The 18,895-nt window shown below is 46.0% G+C and overlaps 1 protein-coding gene across 2 annotated transcripts in view; it reads right to left on the reverse strand.

The window, feature by feature from the left end:
• Window positions 1-18,895, reverse strand: part of LOC126542341 (uncharacterized) — an 84,222-nt gene that overhangs the window by 54,938 nt on the left and 10,389 nt on the right. For both annotated transcript variants that reach the window (XM_050189389.3, XM_055076618.2), the window contains exons 9-11: window positions 15,258-15,515; window positions 7,511-7,808; window positions 6,449-6,570 (exon numbers count right to left, since the gene is read on the reverse strand). In XM_050189389.3, the coding sequence (XP_050045346.1) occupies window positions 6,449-6,570; window positions 7,511-7,808; window positions 15,258-15,515 (678 nt within the window). The remainder of the gene's footprint in view (window positions 1-6,448; window positions 6,571-7,510; window positions 7,809-15,257; window positions 15,516-18,895) is intronic.

Consider the following 18,895-nt stretch of genomic DNA (forward strand, 5'->3'; position numbering starts at 1 on the left):
GCTCTTCTGTTCTCCTCTACAGCAATGCTAATATCGGATCGCCAACACTAACGTGTGAAGGTGCTTGTATTCTTTAACTGCCAGGCTGCTCCGAACACCTCCGTACTTCCATTACGTACAAGCCAACCATGACAGGTAATGAATAGCTGTGTTTATAACACTGCATCTCGGCTTATGAACACATAATACCTGCCACAAAAACATAACAATACTGCCCAAGCTTCCATCGACCCGTAGCCTTCATTGGGCAGTCTCAAATGGGCCACGAGGGATATGAATTTCATGATCAACCCAATCTTTAGTCGACAAACAATAAACTGCAGCCTGTTTGCACTACGCTGATACCGTGCCGTTCAAAGTTGAAGCAGTTCTCGGACTTGGTGCCACACATAAGGTTGTGCGATATAAAAATAAACTGACGTTCGCATATGAAATGTCCATGGAATGTTTCAATTTGTAATACCTGGGTATTTTTTAGGCAGTGCAGAAGCAACGAAAAGTCTTGTTGCCCGGCGTGTGTGATGTGTACGGAAAGTACGGCAGGACAAACCGTGGTGTGACAGTGAATGAATTTTGTGGTGCCAGCCCCGAAGCCAATGAGCTTTCGGCTAACAGATCACAAACTGCCAAGACAACTGAAGAGAACACTGACATGCCTTTATGCACTGTGTCGATATGACATGGAGATAGCGAAACGCGCGCTGTGCGGCTGTGCGTAACAAGATTTGGGTAAAGGCAAGAGTAGACCGTCCATGGATAATTTCTTAAATAATTATTCGTGAAACGACGCGGAGCTTACACAAGAATACACGGCATTTCACCGGAATTAAATTTTGATGTAACAAAATAAAGTGCCAATTTTATGGTGATAGCAGTTATATGTACACCCAAGGCACTGTCATTGCCACTGTGCTGTCATGGACATGTGTGGTCTCCGCCTTGCGAGTTACAAGGTTTCCAGAAACACACAGTGCATTTGGCTGAGAAAACGACGAAGCGAAGTGAAAGCACCCTAATGGTCCGCTCAACTGACTCTGCAGCAAAGCCACAGGGCAGCATGCTGCCTTATGCTGCTAGAACGAGCATTGCGCACACAAACGCTAGTGTTTCTGGTGTGCAGCTGTCTGCATACCGCACTGAGGTGCATATACTGGCATGAGTGGAATGGACAGCAAACTTCACAAGCTACAAACGCTGGTGCTTTTTCTTATGTCTCATTTGGTGAGCCCAATAAGGTGCAATGCCAAATAGTGACGCTCCTTGTCACGCTAGCATTGTGAGACGCCTGATAACTGCTGGAGCACTGTTTCTGCCATGCAGCACAAGCTGTCTTCCCTGCTATGTCGTGCCAACATGTCACGCCCATGTGTTCTTAGAGCACCGTATGAGGAGCTCCAGTGCAATAAGAACTCTTGCGGGAATCCTTGTGTCTCAAAGCGAGTGCTTGAACATTTGGGTGGGTGGACATGTGCCAGCAGATTGAAGAGAGAGGGGAACCTCCCTCACACGGGCTGGGCACGGGGTGGCGCCACCGGCCGAGCTGCACGAGTTCTAGTCGAGATCGGCCTAGTCTCTTTGGTCTTCAGCAAGTGGCACATAGGTATGTCTTTGCCGCCGCTCCAGTTTTCCTGCACGTGGTTAGCCAACCACGTTTCTGCCAGACACTGCAAATGCCTGTATCCCAGCTGATAAGTCATGAACCCCTCATTATTTTTAGCACATTCTTTTCAAGGAATCGCTCAGCCATATGAACTTTAGCTAGTTGGCCTGCTCGAAGTGCTAGTTGCAAGCGTAATAAATGCTTTCTGAGTGTACATGTGGTTGTCATCAATTGCTTCCTCAAGCTTGAATCAGACTGCAGTTGATGGGCAGGCGTGAGCCGAGCGCGGCATGCCGAGGCATAGCGCTGTTGGCGCCCCTTCACGTCTACAACCTTGCCATCGCTTTCAAACACTTCCGCTGAACTTGTTTCTTTACGACTTTTACACAGTAGACTTTTGTTAATTCAACTCCGGTTCATTAAATTTTTCAGTAAATTTGGTCCCGACCGAAGATTCTGGCCGGTGCCCATAAATTTCTATGGGACCAAACTGGGGCCAAGGATTGTAACAAGACGAGTTCTCGCGTAGTACGAGGACGACGCGCTGCTTTCATTTTAATTATGACAGCAGATTCAAACAATAAGTTCTTTTACATGTTAAGCTTGCGGGAACATGTTGCATTACAGAGAATTGCATTCATCGCATGGCAAACTAGTGAAGTGGTTAGTCAAGGCATGGATACCATGTACCATTTGCGATTGTTGCGGAGGCCTATGATAAATGCAGAATATCAAACGCGCTGTGGACCTTACGGAGGACAACATCTCGTGGTTCTTCATAGACCACAATAAAGTGCTGTCTGAGGGTGATGACGACAGAAATTAAGTAAATAAATTACCATTTTATGAAGGTAAGTTCGGTGGTTTTGTATTTTTCTTATTGCCAAAATCAGGGGCATGCTACGTTTTTCTTGTTAAAAAGTTAATTTTGCATTCATTCTCTAATTTGCTTAGGAGCTCTGATGTCATTTTGACATTAGTTTTCTGCACTGAACATAAAAATGATGGGTGCACGTTCAGTTCTGGCATGTGCTGGAGTAGAGTCAAATACTGTTAAATAACTCAGCAGTGTGTTCTGGTTTCTGTTCTGACTCTCACCTAATTCGATCCGTCAGATAATATGAACAGTTTATTCGGTCCCGTCAGGGTCAAATTAATGCAAGTAGAAGTAGACTGTATCGAGGTTTAACCACATTGTCAAAAATTTTCATTTAGTACAATGTTGCACTGACTTCACATGCCTTCTTACGCCGTGTAGCATGTTTCAAGGACCGAGCCAGTCCTATGTCACCCCGTCGAAATAGGCGTCTGCCAGGGATGGAAAACGTTGCAGGAACCTGCCTTAAAGAGAAGAGTGTTGCGAAAAAGACTCAATTATGTTTTAAAGGCACTTATTACCATAATGTGTTACAATTAGGGGTGTGCAAATACTGAATACCAGTAGATATCCAATAGAACATCATATACAGTCGAACCTAGTAATAACAATACTCATATGCCAAGAAAATCCCATTGTTATAACTGATACCTGTTATAACCGGCTGTACAAAAGCTGAGGGCACAAACCTTCCAACATTTTATAAACAGAAAGAAGCCCAGTCGAACCAACTTAAAGCATTACCAGTTTTAACAATACTCGAATGTAACAATGAGCAGCTGCCCCACCCTGAACTTTCGTGCGTGCTCTATGGTGAAATAAACCGCTTGCTACAATATTCCCATGCTGCGTTATTGGATACAGTAAAAGCTCGCTAATTCACAACTCGTTAATTCGAAATTTCGGATAATTCGAAGTAGTCGCTGCGGTTCATCCAGCAACGTACTGAAAGCAATATGTAACACATCCCGCTAATTCACACCGAAATCCGCGCCGCCACTGATAATTCAAACTCCGCACCATAGTGGATGGGGAGAGTGCTAGAGTGCAGGAGTACAATGGCGTCACAGGCGTCGCTGTGCAGGCCACGCCGCTTTGCTTTTTCCACCTGCGGCCCTTTGTTTGTGCAATGCCTGGAAGCATTGCAGTAAGCAATTTATTTTACCAAGAACACAAGCAAAAGTTGACTGTGCATCAGCTGCTCATTGCTATATCCGGGATATTGCCAAAACCAGTATCATTATAAGTGGGTTCGACTGTATGATGAAATCTTGATAATTCGAACTCAAAGAGGCCTGAAAATTTTTTCTAATTGAACAGCGTTCGACATAAAGGAAGCTCACTGATTGGAGGAATTACGTGCAGTGCTGCGTTAGGCTGCGCACGTGCACCGAACTAAGCAAAAAGTTCCAGAAGCCACACTTCCAGGCAAAAATTTTCTCTACTGTGAAGCTGCACCTCAAGGCAAATTCACATGTGCTTACTGTTAAACTGTGTGAACCTTTGGTGCGGTAAAAATGTGGTTTCTGCAATGGGAGACGGGAGCAGAAGCTGCCGCGTTGCTGCACTACCATTCAAAAGTACCACCGCATCAGTCGGTGCGCTACTGAGAGCATGGTTAGTGGCGTTGCATGATCGAATTAAACGCCGTAAACGATTATGTGTTAGAATTATCGCCATTTTCACGCATCAAAACAAACAACGTTTTGATATGGCCGCAGTGGCTGTTTGAATTAAGTGGATTTGAATTAACGACATTCCACTGTACAGTAAAAAATAAAAGAGCTCAATAACGAGTAAAGTATAAATTAAAAAATTTTAGCCTTTTTCCATCTCCCTCTGTCTTCTTGATCACACAACATCCCATTTCTCTCCGTTGTGCGCGCGACTGATAGCGCATCCTCCCTGCGCGCGGTTACTTTTGGATGGCTGAGCGGCACGAGACCTTCGTCTGCTCATTGGAACGGTGGCTCTTCCGATTCAGAATACGAGCCGAGCTTGGATTTGGACTCGGACAGCGTCTCATGCAAGGAAGAGATGAGTTCCGCATCGTCAGATTCGGATGTTAAACGGATGTTATAGTCAGGCTGATGATGATGATGATGGTTACTAACAACAGCTGCAGAACACTGAAATGTGCATATTGCATTGACAATGTTATTTGTATACCAGTCATAATCAAAAATAAATTGCTATGTTCATTCCCTGTTATGCTCGTTCCCTGAAACCAAGCCGACACTGGGGGTGCGTCACGGCCAGAAAGGTCCGACAGTGAAAGGGTTAAAGATTTGCAAGAAACCCAGCTGCTCCACATGCTCAGGAGCCCGCTCTTATTGTATAACAAGGATGTTGCTAGGTATCAGCGAGTTTGGTACCTAGAAATAAAGGTAACGTATGGTAAAGTATGGTGAACTCGTATTGAAGGGAATACTAAATAAGCATGCCGTTGTTGATTACAGCTTAATTTTCATATGAAGGCCTGAAAAATAAATACATTTTCATCAACAGAATGTCTATTGAATTAATAAAGCATTTTTTATTTCTCTTTAAAGCTGATGAAATAGTAAAATTGTGCTGTCTTGAATACCAGTTATGCTTTTGGTATAATAGTGGGTCATAATGTGCTTCATGGCAACCTTCTACTGGTTTATGAAGTTTCGATTTCCAGATTTCCTTCAGAAAACAAAGGTTTTTCCTATTTTTATTGCAGGCGAATTCTGTATGCCATTGTCAGCTAATTAAAGGTCAGTCTGCATGACAGACATCATGTGACTTGATGTCATTGCTCTACGCATGGCTTTTGTTGGTGTAGTGGCAGTCGACTGTGGTTGGTGTCAACAATGAAGAGCAACTGGCTCTTCACTCTCGGGATAGCCATCTATTGCTACCTGTTGACAGATTCTGAAATCAGGAAGGCAACAGAAAGTTTGTGTGACACACCACACTCTGCCCACGTCCACTCCATGATCCGTGCAACTGCATCTACAGCCGAACAGTCAGCACACTAGTCAAATAACATTTTTGTGCTTGCCATGTCAACTGGTGTGTGTGTCTACAAAGGGTGCCCGAAACAAGAGGCTGTCATACGGCACGTCGCATGCGTCGTGTAAATTGAAAGCTAGTCTTGCAACAGGTTGCTCGAAGCTATGAGAAGAGACTGATGTGCGTTTAGTAATGCACTGCACTGAACTCTCCTAGAGAAGTGCAAGCCCACCTGCAGGCAAGCATTTCCTTTATTTCAAGTACCAAGTGGGCAGTATTGATGTTTGGGCTATCTTAATCCCTACACCACACATGACAAGACGCACTAAGCTCCAAATGTGTGTCAGCACTCATGAACCCAGTAGCCAGAACCACAACACAAAGGAACAGTCCAGCGCATTGGTGCCATGGAAACTGCTGTGCAAGACCTATCCTGCGTGCAGCTAAGCTTCTGTCTGCCTGCAGCCAGACATGACTATACGACTGTATAAACTACAAATCTTTTCAATTTATCCAATTGTTATGAGAGCTTTCAGTTTACAATTCTCATAGTGAATTGTTGTCTGCCATTATCGGCAATTCGATTTGTGGAAACACATGCTGGCTGGAACTGGCCAGGCACCTCAGCAGTGCAAAAACATGAAACCAAAGAGAAGACCAGCACTTTGACCTCAACTCATGGTCCTCGTCAAAAGTGTCTGGCACACAGAACTCCCCAAGCAAGATGCATCCTCCGCTAGTCTATGTTCCAATCATACAAAAACTGCTTATTGTCCAGACGGCAAGTTTCCATACCGAAAGGCTGCAAGTACACCGAAAAAGTCTGGTTTCATGGAGTTGTGCATAATTTCACCCATCCATTTAATCAACATGAGCCACAGTAACAAGACACAGACGTGTAAATTGATCAAGGTTGCACCAATGCAGCTCTTGTGACAACCATAGCCCCCACACAAACGCAAGCAAAAAGTCTATCAACAAGCACTGACCTGTTGCTGGACTAGCGGCTGTTGCTGTTGCTGCTGGAACTGCACCATTCCAGGTGCCGCCTGCGGTGGCCTTGCAACGCCCACTGCTGCAAGTTGATCTCGAGGTCCTGGCATGCCAACGCCTGCAATTGCATGGCAGGTGCACAAAGTCATATATGCCCCATTATCTGACACGGTGTTGACATAAAAACTGGTACCAGAATGGGAAACTATGCGCACCGTCGATTTCATGTGAGATGGGCGGCTATGTACTGCTTGCTCTCAATTGCATGCACATCGCGCCTTTTCTTTTTCACATGGGATCTAGTGCCCGAAAACACATACGATCACAGTCTGCAGCAGGGAACGGCAGTGTGTTTCTGTTATCGCCTATTAAAAGCATGCACTACGTTTCCGGCGGCACCACGCACTGTGAAGCAGATAGGTTAAGATGTTTATCGCAATAGGATTGGCGGTGACAGCTGTGAATGGTACGTGTGACGACCCCAAAGAAGATTTGCTGGTACCGAAATTAGAAACTGAGTGCGTGCCGGCGTTTGCATGGTGAGACGGGCAGGCGAGTATTGCGGTGAAGCTGCTGCGGCACGCAGCTACATACTATTCTCGATCACACGTGCACGTTGCACGTTTTCTTGTTTACATGGGATCTAGTGGCCGCTAAACATATCATACGATCCCAGTTTGGTGATGTACTGAACGTTGGTGTCGAAAAATTTTGTTTTCCGGGAACGTATGAACCGGTAAAAAATGAGTGTAACACTACTGGGTCCTTTTTTTATGTGTTCTTGATTGCCGCCGGCAAAACGTATGTAATAGGAACGTATCAACGAGGTTCTACTGGATTCGAAAACTAAAATAGTAGATATTCGATTAGTGAATAAAATTACTTCAACGTCCACCAATTGATTCGGTCACCTTCGACTATTTTCACAACCCTAGTTGTTATGGTGGCCAATGGGGATGGTATTGGAGGGCAACAGGCACTGGCCACCAATGGTATCATGCCCCTCACTGCGATACTGTAAAGGTAGAGAAGGCTAACTATGACACCATGTTCCTCACCAGGATACTGCGGTGGTGGCGGCCGCTGAACCATGTAAGGTTGTTGTTGCGGTTGCTGCTGTTGCTGAGGCCCTTGCTGCTGAGCCTGCTGCTGCTGTTGCTGCTGAAGCAACTGCCGCTCCTGGAGGAGCTGTTGCCTGCGCTGAAGTTCAGCCTGACGCATCTGCTGCCACTGCAACTGCTGCTGTAACTGCTGAGGAGTGGGCACACTCTGGCTTCCAGCACTGCTCGAAGGCGCTGGTTCTCCTCCCCCCGTAGGCACAGGCTGCTGCTGTTGCTGCTGCTGTTGAAGTTGTGCCTGCATTTGATTTATAAACAGTTCACAAAGCTACTCAGTAAAGCATTATTTCGTACATGGCAGGCTCTCTCAGAATGGAAGCTTGGGTTGGTTGGCTTAACATTTAACATTAGGAGTAGTAAAGCAGTGCAAAACACATGGACGAGAAGGAAGACATAAGGTGCACACAGGTGTCGTGCTTTGAAGAACCAAGTTGCACATTCAATAAAGGCAACCACAGGAAAAGGTGACGGAGATGGAAAGAGCAGTGTTGTGCGTGTCTCACTGTTTTACCGTTCACTGCAGTGAGATATTTCTGCCTCTGAGAACCCTACCAGCTGCCACTAAGTCAAGTGAGACTTCCGTGTGATTAGTAGTACAGTTAAACCTCGATATAACGAAGTAGGTAAAATCGGCAATTTGCTTCGTTATATCGAAATTTATTTTTATTGAAATTCGACCTTTTATGCAAGTAAGTACAGTTGCCGATCGATTTTTCTTGCAAGGAAAGGGATCGCAGGATTTTCCAAATTATTGACCAGTTGAAAAAGCAAATTTAATTGAGAAAACAATTTACTTTCATAAATTTCGTAGTCGGTGATGAATGATATGGTTTCATGCCATGTCGACGATATCACATAAGCAGTACAAATTAAGTGAAGCAAGCCACGCTCTCGCGTGCACTCCGCCCCCGCTGCTGATAGTGTCACCCGCACTGGGACGACGCTATCAGGAAAAGCACCGGCAGCGGGGAGCGAATGCTTCGTCTGCTTCTTGTTCCAACAAGTCACCGAAACTCGTGGCCATGCCGTCTCGGCACGGCCACTCCTTGCACATGCAGCAGATTGCCTCTAAAGCAGGGTGTGCGGCTGCGTATGCGCTCAGCCGCACTTGCAGCCACGGGCAGCCACAGCTGAGATGCGCACCAGAATTCGCAAAGTGCCAAGCTACCCTCCCCCCACTTGCTCCTCGTGCACACGCTTGATCGTGTTACCCTTTGCTTGCGCGGGAAGGCGGCGCTCGCGAAGCCACCATCTTTCTTGTCTCACCCTCACACACTTCCACTTGCACCTAAAGCACAAAGTGCCCGGGCCACGATAGGATGTTATCACACTTGGACTTTATACGGAATGTGATGCCGCTCCACTGCGGCAATCGCTCTTGTCGGGCGGCATGCAATTTGAGAGGTGCGTTTGCAAGCAGATGCTCGTAATTCAATCATTTGACCGGCCACCGAAGTTTGATTTATTTATTGTCTTGGCTTTCCATTGTGGCAGAAGCGAAATTTCATTATACTGAAATTACATACAAACACACTTTGCTATATTGAGATTCTATAGACAAGAGATTATGAAAAGTTTAACTATACTAGAGTGTTCAAGGAAAGATAGAGAGAGAGAGAGCAAATGATAAATAAAAGGTAGGGAAGTTAACCAGGACTGAGCCCGGCTGGCTACCCTACAATAGGGAAAGGGAAAGAGGACGGAAATATTAAAATCAAGGAAAGATAGAAAGATAAGGGTGTCATTGGCCAGAAGTAAGCCACAGTTAGGTACTGCATCTATGTCGCAGATGGGAGCAGTTGGGATCGCTTGTTGCAGTGTAGCCCTAAGCATGGTGCACAGGCCACAGTGTAGATGCGAGTTTCTGAGCCTGAGAGTACACAGTCAATCACTGCAGAGCTGGCAAGCGAACTAGATAAGGTATACTTTACAGGACCATGGTGCTCTGTGTCGGGCACACCACAAAGGCACAGTGTCCTTCTGCCACAACAGCAATTGAGAGCTCAAAACAGGGTCTGCCGTGTCTGACCATACATCTACACCCTGAATTAAGCCGTCATTGCCATGCCATGGTACTCTCACACCTCTTTAAGCCTTTGAGCGTCATCATTTTTTTTTTCTTTTGCCAGATGTGACCCTCTAGAGTCGTTATCTTTATTGCAGATTTAAAATATCCAGACGGACCTATTACGGCATAATTATTTGGCGTCCCCTTTAATAAGAGTACAGCGTAATATGCATCTCGTTTGATAGGTAACAAAGTTACTGATAGCTAGCAAGATTATTTTGAAGTAATCTGATTAGCCTCCTGAACATGCGCAGCACTGTGCTTTTTGCATAAAACTTGCAAGCATAAACGATTGTATTAAATTTTCTGATGTTCGACATTTGGCTTTTCTTTTCTTGATTCGATTCGATATTCATTTTGAAAGCTACTATTTGGTATTCGCACATCCCTACTTTTTTGTTCACAAAGATAAATCTTGGTCATTATGTCCATTGGCAGGATAATCTTACTCCATTAAAGTGAGGTTTCGAATACATTAATATATTTATGGAGACTTCAAAAAAAAAATGCATTTACTTTGTTACATGCATTATTTCTGACTTCCCACATGTGGTTATCTAGCCAGGCTGATGCTGCGACAGACACCGTGGCCACCCGTACACAGCTGGGAAGGCAGAAGCACCATTTAACTTGCTTATTTTCTTCGAGGATTATCTCAGTGATGCTAACTATGTACAGCTAGCACGCTTGCTCCAACTACTACAGCATAAACTGCTAATAATGTAAGTGACTGGAGTCGCGAATTTCCACACTATAAGCGGTACCACACTGTACCCAAAACATTTTTCAAAGGCTGTGCACGCGCAACAAATGTAGACCAAGTAGCCGCATGTGTCCGGATCACTGAATGATACAATAGAATGTGCCCTCACTTTTGTTGGTAAGCTGGTTCTTCCCCTTTCTAACTGCTGTACAGCCACGGTGAAGCATTTCTTTGACTCTGAACCAAGCCGAAACTTTGGCCACCGACTTTCGACGAGACAGTGCTGGTTAGGCCTAGCTGGCCGGGGCCTCGGAGAGTAGGCCGTTGTAGGAAGCTTGTCCTTGATACAGTCAACTCTCGTTACAACGGACCCCGATAATCCGACAAGAAACGTCCATTCTATCTGAAGTCAGTAATATCCGAAACACCTCACTTCCGAAACTTTTGTCGCGATGTCTAACAACTTTATTGCAAAGAGCGAGTGACGAACGTCCAAAGTAACAAAAAAAAAAGAAAAGAACAAAGAAGTCACAGTTTCGCTCGAAGGTGAAAAATCAATTGCAATAGCAAATTAAGCAAGATAAGCGCAGCAGCAGCAGCGAGCGAATTGACCTTCGAGCTGTCTCTCCCTACAGCGCAAACTAAACGTTGAAAGCACAGCGCATATGAAGCTACCGGCACTGGGTGCACTTTGCCCACGTTGCAGATTGCTTTGAAGATGAGGCCCGCGTGGGTGTGCATTTTGTCCACATCGTAGACAGCTTTCAAGATACAGCGGCTGCACCTTAAGCAACAGCCGCGGGCGTAGAACCCCTCTTTCTCGCTGCTGTCAGCTGTCAGCCTGTGTCGACAGGGCAAAAGTATGTTTTATACACCCAACTTCGAAAAAAATTGCCACTAATTTCATCCGCTGTAGCCGATAGTCCGTTCCAGCATTCTCCTTTAAAAGCACACTACATTGCATTAAATAATAAAATAGGTAGAAGAAACTAAGCCTAAAATATGGTCAGTTATATCCGAAAACCTGTTGTACACGGGGCCGTTGTAACGAGCGTAGACTGTATATGTTCACACCCGCAGACCAATACACATTGACCTGGCGCGAGATCCCGCGCACAGGCTGCACTGAAGGCAGCGTGCATGAAGTGGGGTTCGCAGGCAATCAGCCGGCAACTATCGCAAACACACAAAGCAAGTTTGTATGTGCACATACTGGTAGGAACGCCGAAATCTCGTGTGCGGACTGAACTGATAGACTTGCAGAACACAGCTTAAACTGACAGCACCATGGGGTCACGATTGTGCGCAAGACATCTGCACTTTGCAATGACGGGCATCGTGATGGGTAAACACAAGATGCACTCGCACCCTCAAACTGATTTTTCCGCAGTGCTGGAGTTGTAAACAACAAACTGATCTTACAATTGAAATTAGTCTTTTTGGCCTGCCCGATAAATCTGTTCGCGTCCAATAAAATGAGTCAGCGACTGTATTTACTTTCCATTGACAAACTGAAGATCCAAAAAGCGACAGTGTGCATGCGTTCGGTGTGGACTGCGCATCCCTGGCAAGCGGCTGGAGCAGAAGGCTTCTCTGTCGCCTAGGCAACTCCTGTGTGCCTGCTAAGTTGGCACGCTACTGCTGTGTCTTTCTTTCCCTCCATTTTTTGTTCGTTCGTTCGCTCCGGATCTTCTCCTCCTCCTCTGAATCGGCCTCGTTGCTCTCCCCTCGGCCAGGGCACCTCGTTGAGAAGCACGCTCGCAGCCTCACGTTTCTGCAGGATTTTCCGGCATTCGCATTATAACCGATATTTCGTCCTGCATGGCTGCACTGTAAAAGTCACGCGTATACATTGAGTTCTATGGGAAGATAAACAGGAGTCGTAGAAGGCTGCATTGTATAAAGTCTTGCACTATAAAGCCGGGGATACGTGGAGATGAACTTTCATGGCGAACTTCGCCCGCCACAAATAGACACAGCAAGACGCCGCCGATGGTTTGCTGGCATCGCTTACATAGAATAAAAAACCAGCTTACATTCAGTGAAAAACAGGCGGATGACGCCGCGCGCTCACGGCATATTTGTCAGTGTTGCCAGACTCTAGGAATGTGTTTTTGAGTAAGAAAAGGAAAAATCGTAAATAGGCATTTCTTTGTATTATTTGTTGTTAATGACTAAACAACTTGGAAAAAAGTTTCATAGAGGCACTTACAAACGATTTCCACACATTTCATTGAGCTGTAAGCGTTTTAGCGGGCTAGCTTTGCGCCGTCTGGCTATGTTGAGTGGTGGCACTGCGGAGCGCAGGCGTTGCAGAAGGTTTTGTGGTTCTCCAACAGTGACTTTATTTTACTTTGTGTCAAAACACATTGTGGTTATTCACGTTTACTTCACTTTCAGTTTCTGCTTTAAAGCCTCCTCCAACAACAAGCGTTTAGTACTGCAGCCGGAGAGGATAGAATTATCCGTATTTGGCGTGAAATGGGCCAGTCAGCGGCTATCTTTCTTGATGCCCTAGGCATTCCATGCACTGCCTGGGTCCACACCGATGCACAGAGCCACAAGACCAGGCATGGTCGGCTTCTAACTATAATCTCTCGTCACTCTTTTCCCTCAAGGCACTTGAGCAGAAGGGAGTTATGGTTGTAGTAGAGCAGGGGTGATTTCTGACCGAAGAAGCACAAAACCAAACTTTACAAGCACGCATGTCGATGGCGAAAAAGGAAAAAAAGCAGCTTCGGGCGCCGCGAATGAGAAACCGTTTCGTCCCCTATACCCGAACCCATATGGCCGGCACCCCCCCCCCCCCCCAAAAAGAAGACAATAAAAAGCAGTACAATGCAAACACTATGTTGCGCCATGGAACCTTCGATTGGGTTGGTAAGAAAGCTGCACTGCACTTATAATTATCTGTTTCGTGAGCACTTCACTTAAGTTTGTAGACAATATCTGGCTGTAATGATCAACGGTGTCCCTTTCACGTAAAGAGAGGCCAAAAGTGCGCAGCCAAACTAGCACAAATGCCCGCATTTCTTCGCTTCAGTGCGGCTGCGCGAAGGACGCTCTGATGGAAAAGCAAAAATACACAAAAACCAACCAGTTGTCGGAAGTCAGAGGGAGATCGATCGTTGTGACGCCCAGTGAGCGCACGATGCACTCCCGCCACTTCCGACGGAGATTTTCGTCGGGCAGCGTTTTCCCAATTGGACCGGGTAGCTGGCGGGAGTGAAATTTTTGGATGCCGAGGGGCGAGCGTTCACCGCCAGGCATATTTCGTCGCTTGGACGCCGGTTTTCCGCTTCACGTATCCCGGCCTTAAGCAATAATATTCTAAGTGGTCTGAGCAGTACAGTCGGAACCCGCGATAACGAAATACCGCAACAACGAAATTCCCGCGACAACGAAACATTTTCGTATCCCCGGCGAACGCCCATAGGATTCAATGCATTTCGTACCTCTCGGCAACGAAATGTAGCTGTACTGCAATCCCGCATCAACGAAATTTGCCGGAACGTAACTCCGCATATTGCGTAAGGCTAGCAGGCTCCAAAATGTGCTCAAATGTGATTGTTCTGCATTAAAATTGCGTAAAATACCACCACATTACACTTGCGTGGGCGCCGCCATTTTCGTTCACCAGCACAACCAAGCGCCGGAAGCGATCAGTGCGCTGGAAACACGACATGGCCGCCATCTTGTTTGTTGATCGCCCGTTTGAAGCGGCACCATGAGCGGCACGCACGTTGCTACCGACATGTGACGGCGGTGTTTGTGCGCCTACCAGGCGAGATCGTTGTCCGAAACGCGCGTTCATTTTGCGTTCCCCGCGGTTCATTTTGCGTTCCCCGCCTAGTCCAATCACGTGAGGCGAGACTGAACGCAAACTGGACGCGTGTTTCGAACAACAATCCCCGATCGCGGCAGTGCACTGCGTAATGTGCGCCTCGGTGGGAAAAATGCAGCAAAAACAAAGAAATCCACGTCCCACCTACGTGGAATTGTTTATGGCACTTGAGATGGCGGTCGAGGCATATGGAGTGTCACGTATGGGGCCATGATTGACTGATCGTCCGGGAATACGCATCCCTTGCTTCAAGAACGCTGGTTTTGGTGCCACCCGACAGGCATCGTGTGCGGATTCTACGCCAGATGTAGATTTGCGCGAAAGGGCCGTTATCTCGATCATTTGCCTTTGCGTACACGAGATACGATCACTTTTGCTATCAGCACCGCCCGCGTCGGCGCTTACGGGCAACAGCGTGTGCTGGAGAAATGCTGCTGCATGCGCTGTTGCTCTGCGTCCGGTGCCGAGTTACGCAAAATCTCGGCAAGTGATCGCATCTCCGAAAGCAGTTGACCGTAAATTCTGCGCTACGGCACTACTGCCACTGCTGGTCGACGCATGCAGCACACTTTGTACTGTCAACAATGCGGTTCTATATCCTCGAGCAAAGCTTGCAAAGTAAGCTAACGGAATTTGGACAGTAAAGTTTTGTTCTGCGATGCATTACCTATCTGTGCTGTCTCTTTTCGCAACAACGAAATTCTCGCGACAGCGAATTTTTTCGCGTTTCCCGCCGATTTCGTTATTGCGAGGTTCAACTGTAGTTCCAAACATAATAATTGGTTTTATAGTGTATACGTTGTTGTAGTCCACTCTTTCCTTGAGCATGAACTTGACTGTGGTTGTCGAGCAGACATGTGGTGACCACAAAAGATGTGTCCAACCCCACTGTGCGCTTTCTACCTTCAAATGGTCACTAAAGGATAGCGTTCCTGACAAACACCAATAAAAACTTTGCTTAAACCAATTTCCATACTGTCTGGGATCTGCCCAATTTTTTTCTTTTAGTGTCCCCTTAATGCAATTCTGGCGCGCTCCACTAAATGAGATGCTGTCCAAACACGGACGCCACCTTGTGAAGCTGCAGCTGCTGTGCCTGCTGCTGTTGCCAGAGCGCTGCCTGCTGCTGAGGATGCAAGCCGCCCTCGGGACGTACTGGAGGCTGCCCGGGTAGCCCCTGCGGCACCTTAGCCTTGAGCTCGTCACTGCCTGCAGGCACAGCAGCGGGTCGCCACTGGACTGCTTGCTGCGGCTGCGGCAAGGGCGCTGGGACACCACCGTCGGGAGTCTTCCTCTGCTGCTGTTGCTGGAAGTTGGCCCACTGCAACTGCTGCAAGGAGACAAACAGGGACAGACCCTTGTTAAAGGGCCCCTCACCAGGTCTGGCCCTTTTGAGCTGACAAGCACAGAGCATTACATTGCGCGATAACAATCATGTCTGCAAAGTATTATGACGCTACGTGCCGCGAGAAGGCCTGAAATTGCAATCCGAACGCCTTTCCCTCTTCACTCACGGTGAATCCGCCCGGAGAGGAAAGGATAGGTAGTCGGGCTCCTGCGCCTACGTAATCGTGTCCGCAGTGTGACGTCGCTTGTGGTGACAACTGACTTCGAGAATTATTCAAGACAACATCTGTTATCTGTGCGATCTGTTGCTTGAATTGACTAAGTGAAGTTTACAGAAATAATAAAACACACAAACGGAATGTCTGCGTGTTGTTTTTTGTTTTACTTCACACCGAAGCAAGAGAGATGTACTGCCGCTTAGTCTGCTTGTTGACACAGTCATGTGCGCAGGTATTGAAACTATGCCATTTTATACAGTGTTCCAGCACGTGATCACGCTCTGCGATCCACTTGTTCTGCCTCAGTGTTCGTGTAGCACTGAATTATACCACTAGTCATGTTTCCTTGTGCACAGCGCGCAAAATCTTGAGCTGCACGAACGAGACAACAGCTCGCGCACGACACCGTCGATGGAAATGCATAGCGCCAAGAAAAAAGAAAGAAAAGAAACAGCAATGGGCAAAAAAAAAAAAAAAGGAACAATGAAGACGGGGATTGTGCCGTATGCGTCATGCAATCCTCGAGGTCCGGTATGGGAGAATGCAGGGAAGGAATTTAGCTTGCGTAGGCTACACAGGGCGAGTGGAGAGAGCGTCTTGCTTGGCAGTGGAGCCCGCCTGCTGAAATCATGGGTTCGCAGCACTGAAATATTTCTATCTCAGCTATTAATGAGCCGATTTGAAAAATTTTTGCGGCAGAACGCTTCCGTGAGTACACATAACTTCTAACATATACCCGAAATTTGTTATGGGGCCTGGTGAGGGGCCCTTCAACACGAAGTGAGCTAAAAAGGACGAACTATAACAAAATTTTGTGCAATACATGAAGCCTTCTTAAGAGCATCACGGATTCCGTAAATCTTTATCTTGTGAAACCCAACTTACTATATTTCTTCATGATGTACACTCTAATCTCGACCACAACCTTCAGACCGATGCAATCTTTCTCGACTTCGCAAAAGCATTCAATACAGTACCACATAAATGCCTTATACTAAAACTCTCCCAGCTGAATTTGCACCCTAACCTTCTCGCATGGATCAGAGCATTTCTCAACAAACGCTCCCAGTTTGTTTCAATTAAAAATAGCCGTTCCAGCTCTGTCCCAGTAACATCCAATGTCCCCCAAGGATCTTTACTCGCCCCCTTCTTATTCCTCATATATGTATATTAACGACCTGCCCGTACATGTATCCTCCCATATCCGTTTATTTGCCGACGACTGTGTCATCTATCGCACAATTACAAAGATTCCAACATGACCTTAACCTTGTGCAACAGTGGTGTGATCTCTGGTTAATGAAGCTTAATCCCACTAAATGCAAGCTCGTTTCCTTTCAACGCAAGCTTAATCCCTTATCATTCTCATACCTAGTCTCTCACTCCATTGTCAAACAAGTTCAATCATACAAATACCTAGGCGTTACCTTATCCTCTGACCTTTCATGGAACGCACACATCAGCAATATCATATCATCCGCGAACAGATCCCTCGGTCTTTCAAAACATCATTTGCGTCATGCACCATCATCTCGCGTACAAATCACTCATCAGATCGAAACTAGAATATGCAGCGCCCATCTGGAGCTCGCACCAGGTATACTTAAGAAACGTACTAGAATCTGTACAAAATCGTGCCACTAGGTTTATCCATTCTTCATATTCATACGACATAAGCATATCACCCCTAAAACGTAAAATTGATCTTGCTAATCTTTCTGTGCGTCGCCGCATCGCCAGTCTTTGTTTGTTTCACAAATTATTTCACAGTTCCCTCAATCAAGCATCGTATATCATCCCACTGGCGCGCATATCTCCCCGTACGTCCCATCCTTACTCAATCGCACGCGCACGTGCTCACACCACTACTTTTGCGGCCTCAATTTTTCTTTGCACAGCGGTGGACTGGAATGGCCTTTCCCGTGACATTGCAGCCATCACGTGTTCATCAACTTTTGCAGACAACTTAACTGCATTTGTTTGTCATGAAGATCACTCTCTGTAACCTTTATTTGTAAACCTACCCCTTATTTAATACCCCCTAACCGAGGTATTTAAGGTAATAAAGTGAAGAAGTGATGCAGTGACATCTCAGTGCTAAGTTTTAAGTTCGATATCAGAGTGCATGCAGAAAATTCTAAAACGTCGAAGTTCTTTATAGGGGGAGTGGGGAAGGAGCAGTGAAACAACCATTACAGGCCCCTTACATAAAACCCCAAATTTTCCACAGTGGCTGGTTGCTTTGCAAGTAGCGCTTGTGTAGTTGCTGTGCATTATAAAGGTTTCTCTCCTTTTGATGAAACTAAATGTAAAGCACTGACCCAAACTGGCTGAACAGGTAATTTATACTATATGGACATGAACCATCAAGGGCAGCGTGCATGCATATTTTTCCCATTCCCGACAATGAATTCGCACTTGATCCTTCACGGACATGCAAACATGTTCAAGTGAAACGCAAATAAATTTTAATACATGCTCTACCAGTCTAACCTGATTTAGGGGACACTAAAGTGAAAAATCAGATGAGTCATATTTAGCAGATTACTTTGCTCTTAGGGTTGGGCGAATACTTGATTTCGTATCGAATAGTGAACATTCGAATAATTCAATTCATCGAATATGTAATATTCAGTTTCTCGAATATTTGACTTTTTGACTATTCCATATGGTAGTACCGGCACCGTCCTCTTGTGCCACTGCAAGAAGCCATATGCCAGAGTACTTGCTTCGAACAAGTTTATTAAGACAAGTTCCTTAAGTAGGCCAAATTGATAAAAGCTAAATCCTGGAAACAGACATAGTGATATCTTTTTTGTTCCTTGTTTGTCTTTGCTGTTACATTAAGCTGGTTGCTGCTTGTTTGATTGCGTCTAAATGTAAATCATGGTAAATAAAGTGCGAATGTACTCCCAAAAAGTATGTGACCAGGGCAAACATGTAAGAAATGTATGCTATACATTCCCCCTTTCCCTTTTTGTCATGTCCACTGGGATTTTTACGAATATTGAAGCTCATAGGTTGGCAAGTGCAGGACAGCTTTTTGGTTGGCTTTTTCTGCATAGCCATTCAGTGCGTAGGGTAGCTGTGGCATGAAAACTGAAGAAGAACAGCAGCTCTTTCAAACGAGACCACGATGATTATG

The sequence above is a fragment of the Dermacentor andersoni genome, chromosome 3, assembly GCF_023375885.2.
Source record: "Dermacentor andersoni chromosome 3, qqDerAnde1_hic_scaffold, whole genome shotgun sequence".
In the NCBI taxonomy this organism is placed as follows: Eukaryota; Metazoa; Arthropoda; class Arachnida; order Ixodida; family Ixodidae; genus Dermacentor; species Dermacentor andersoni.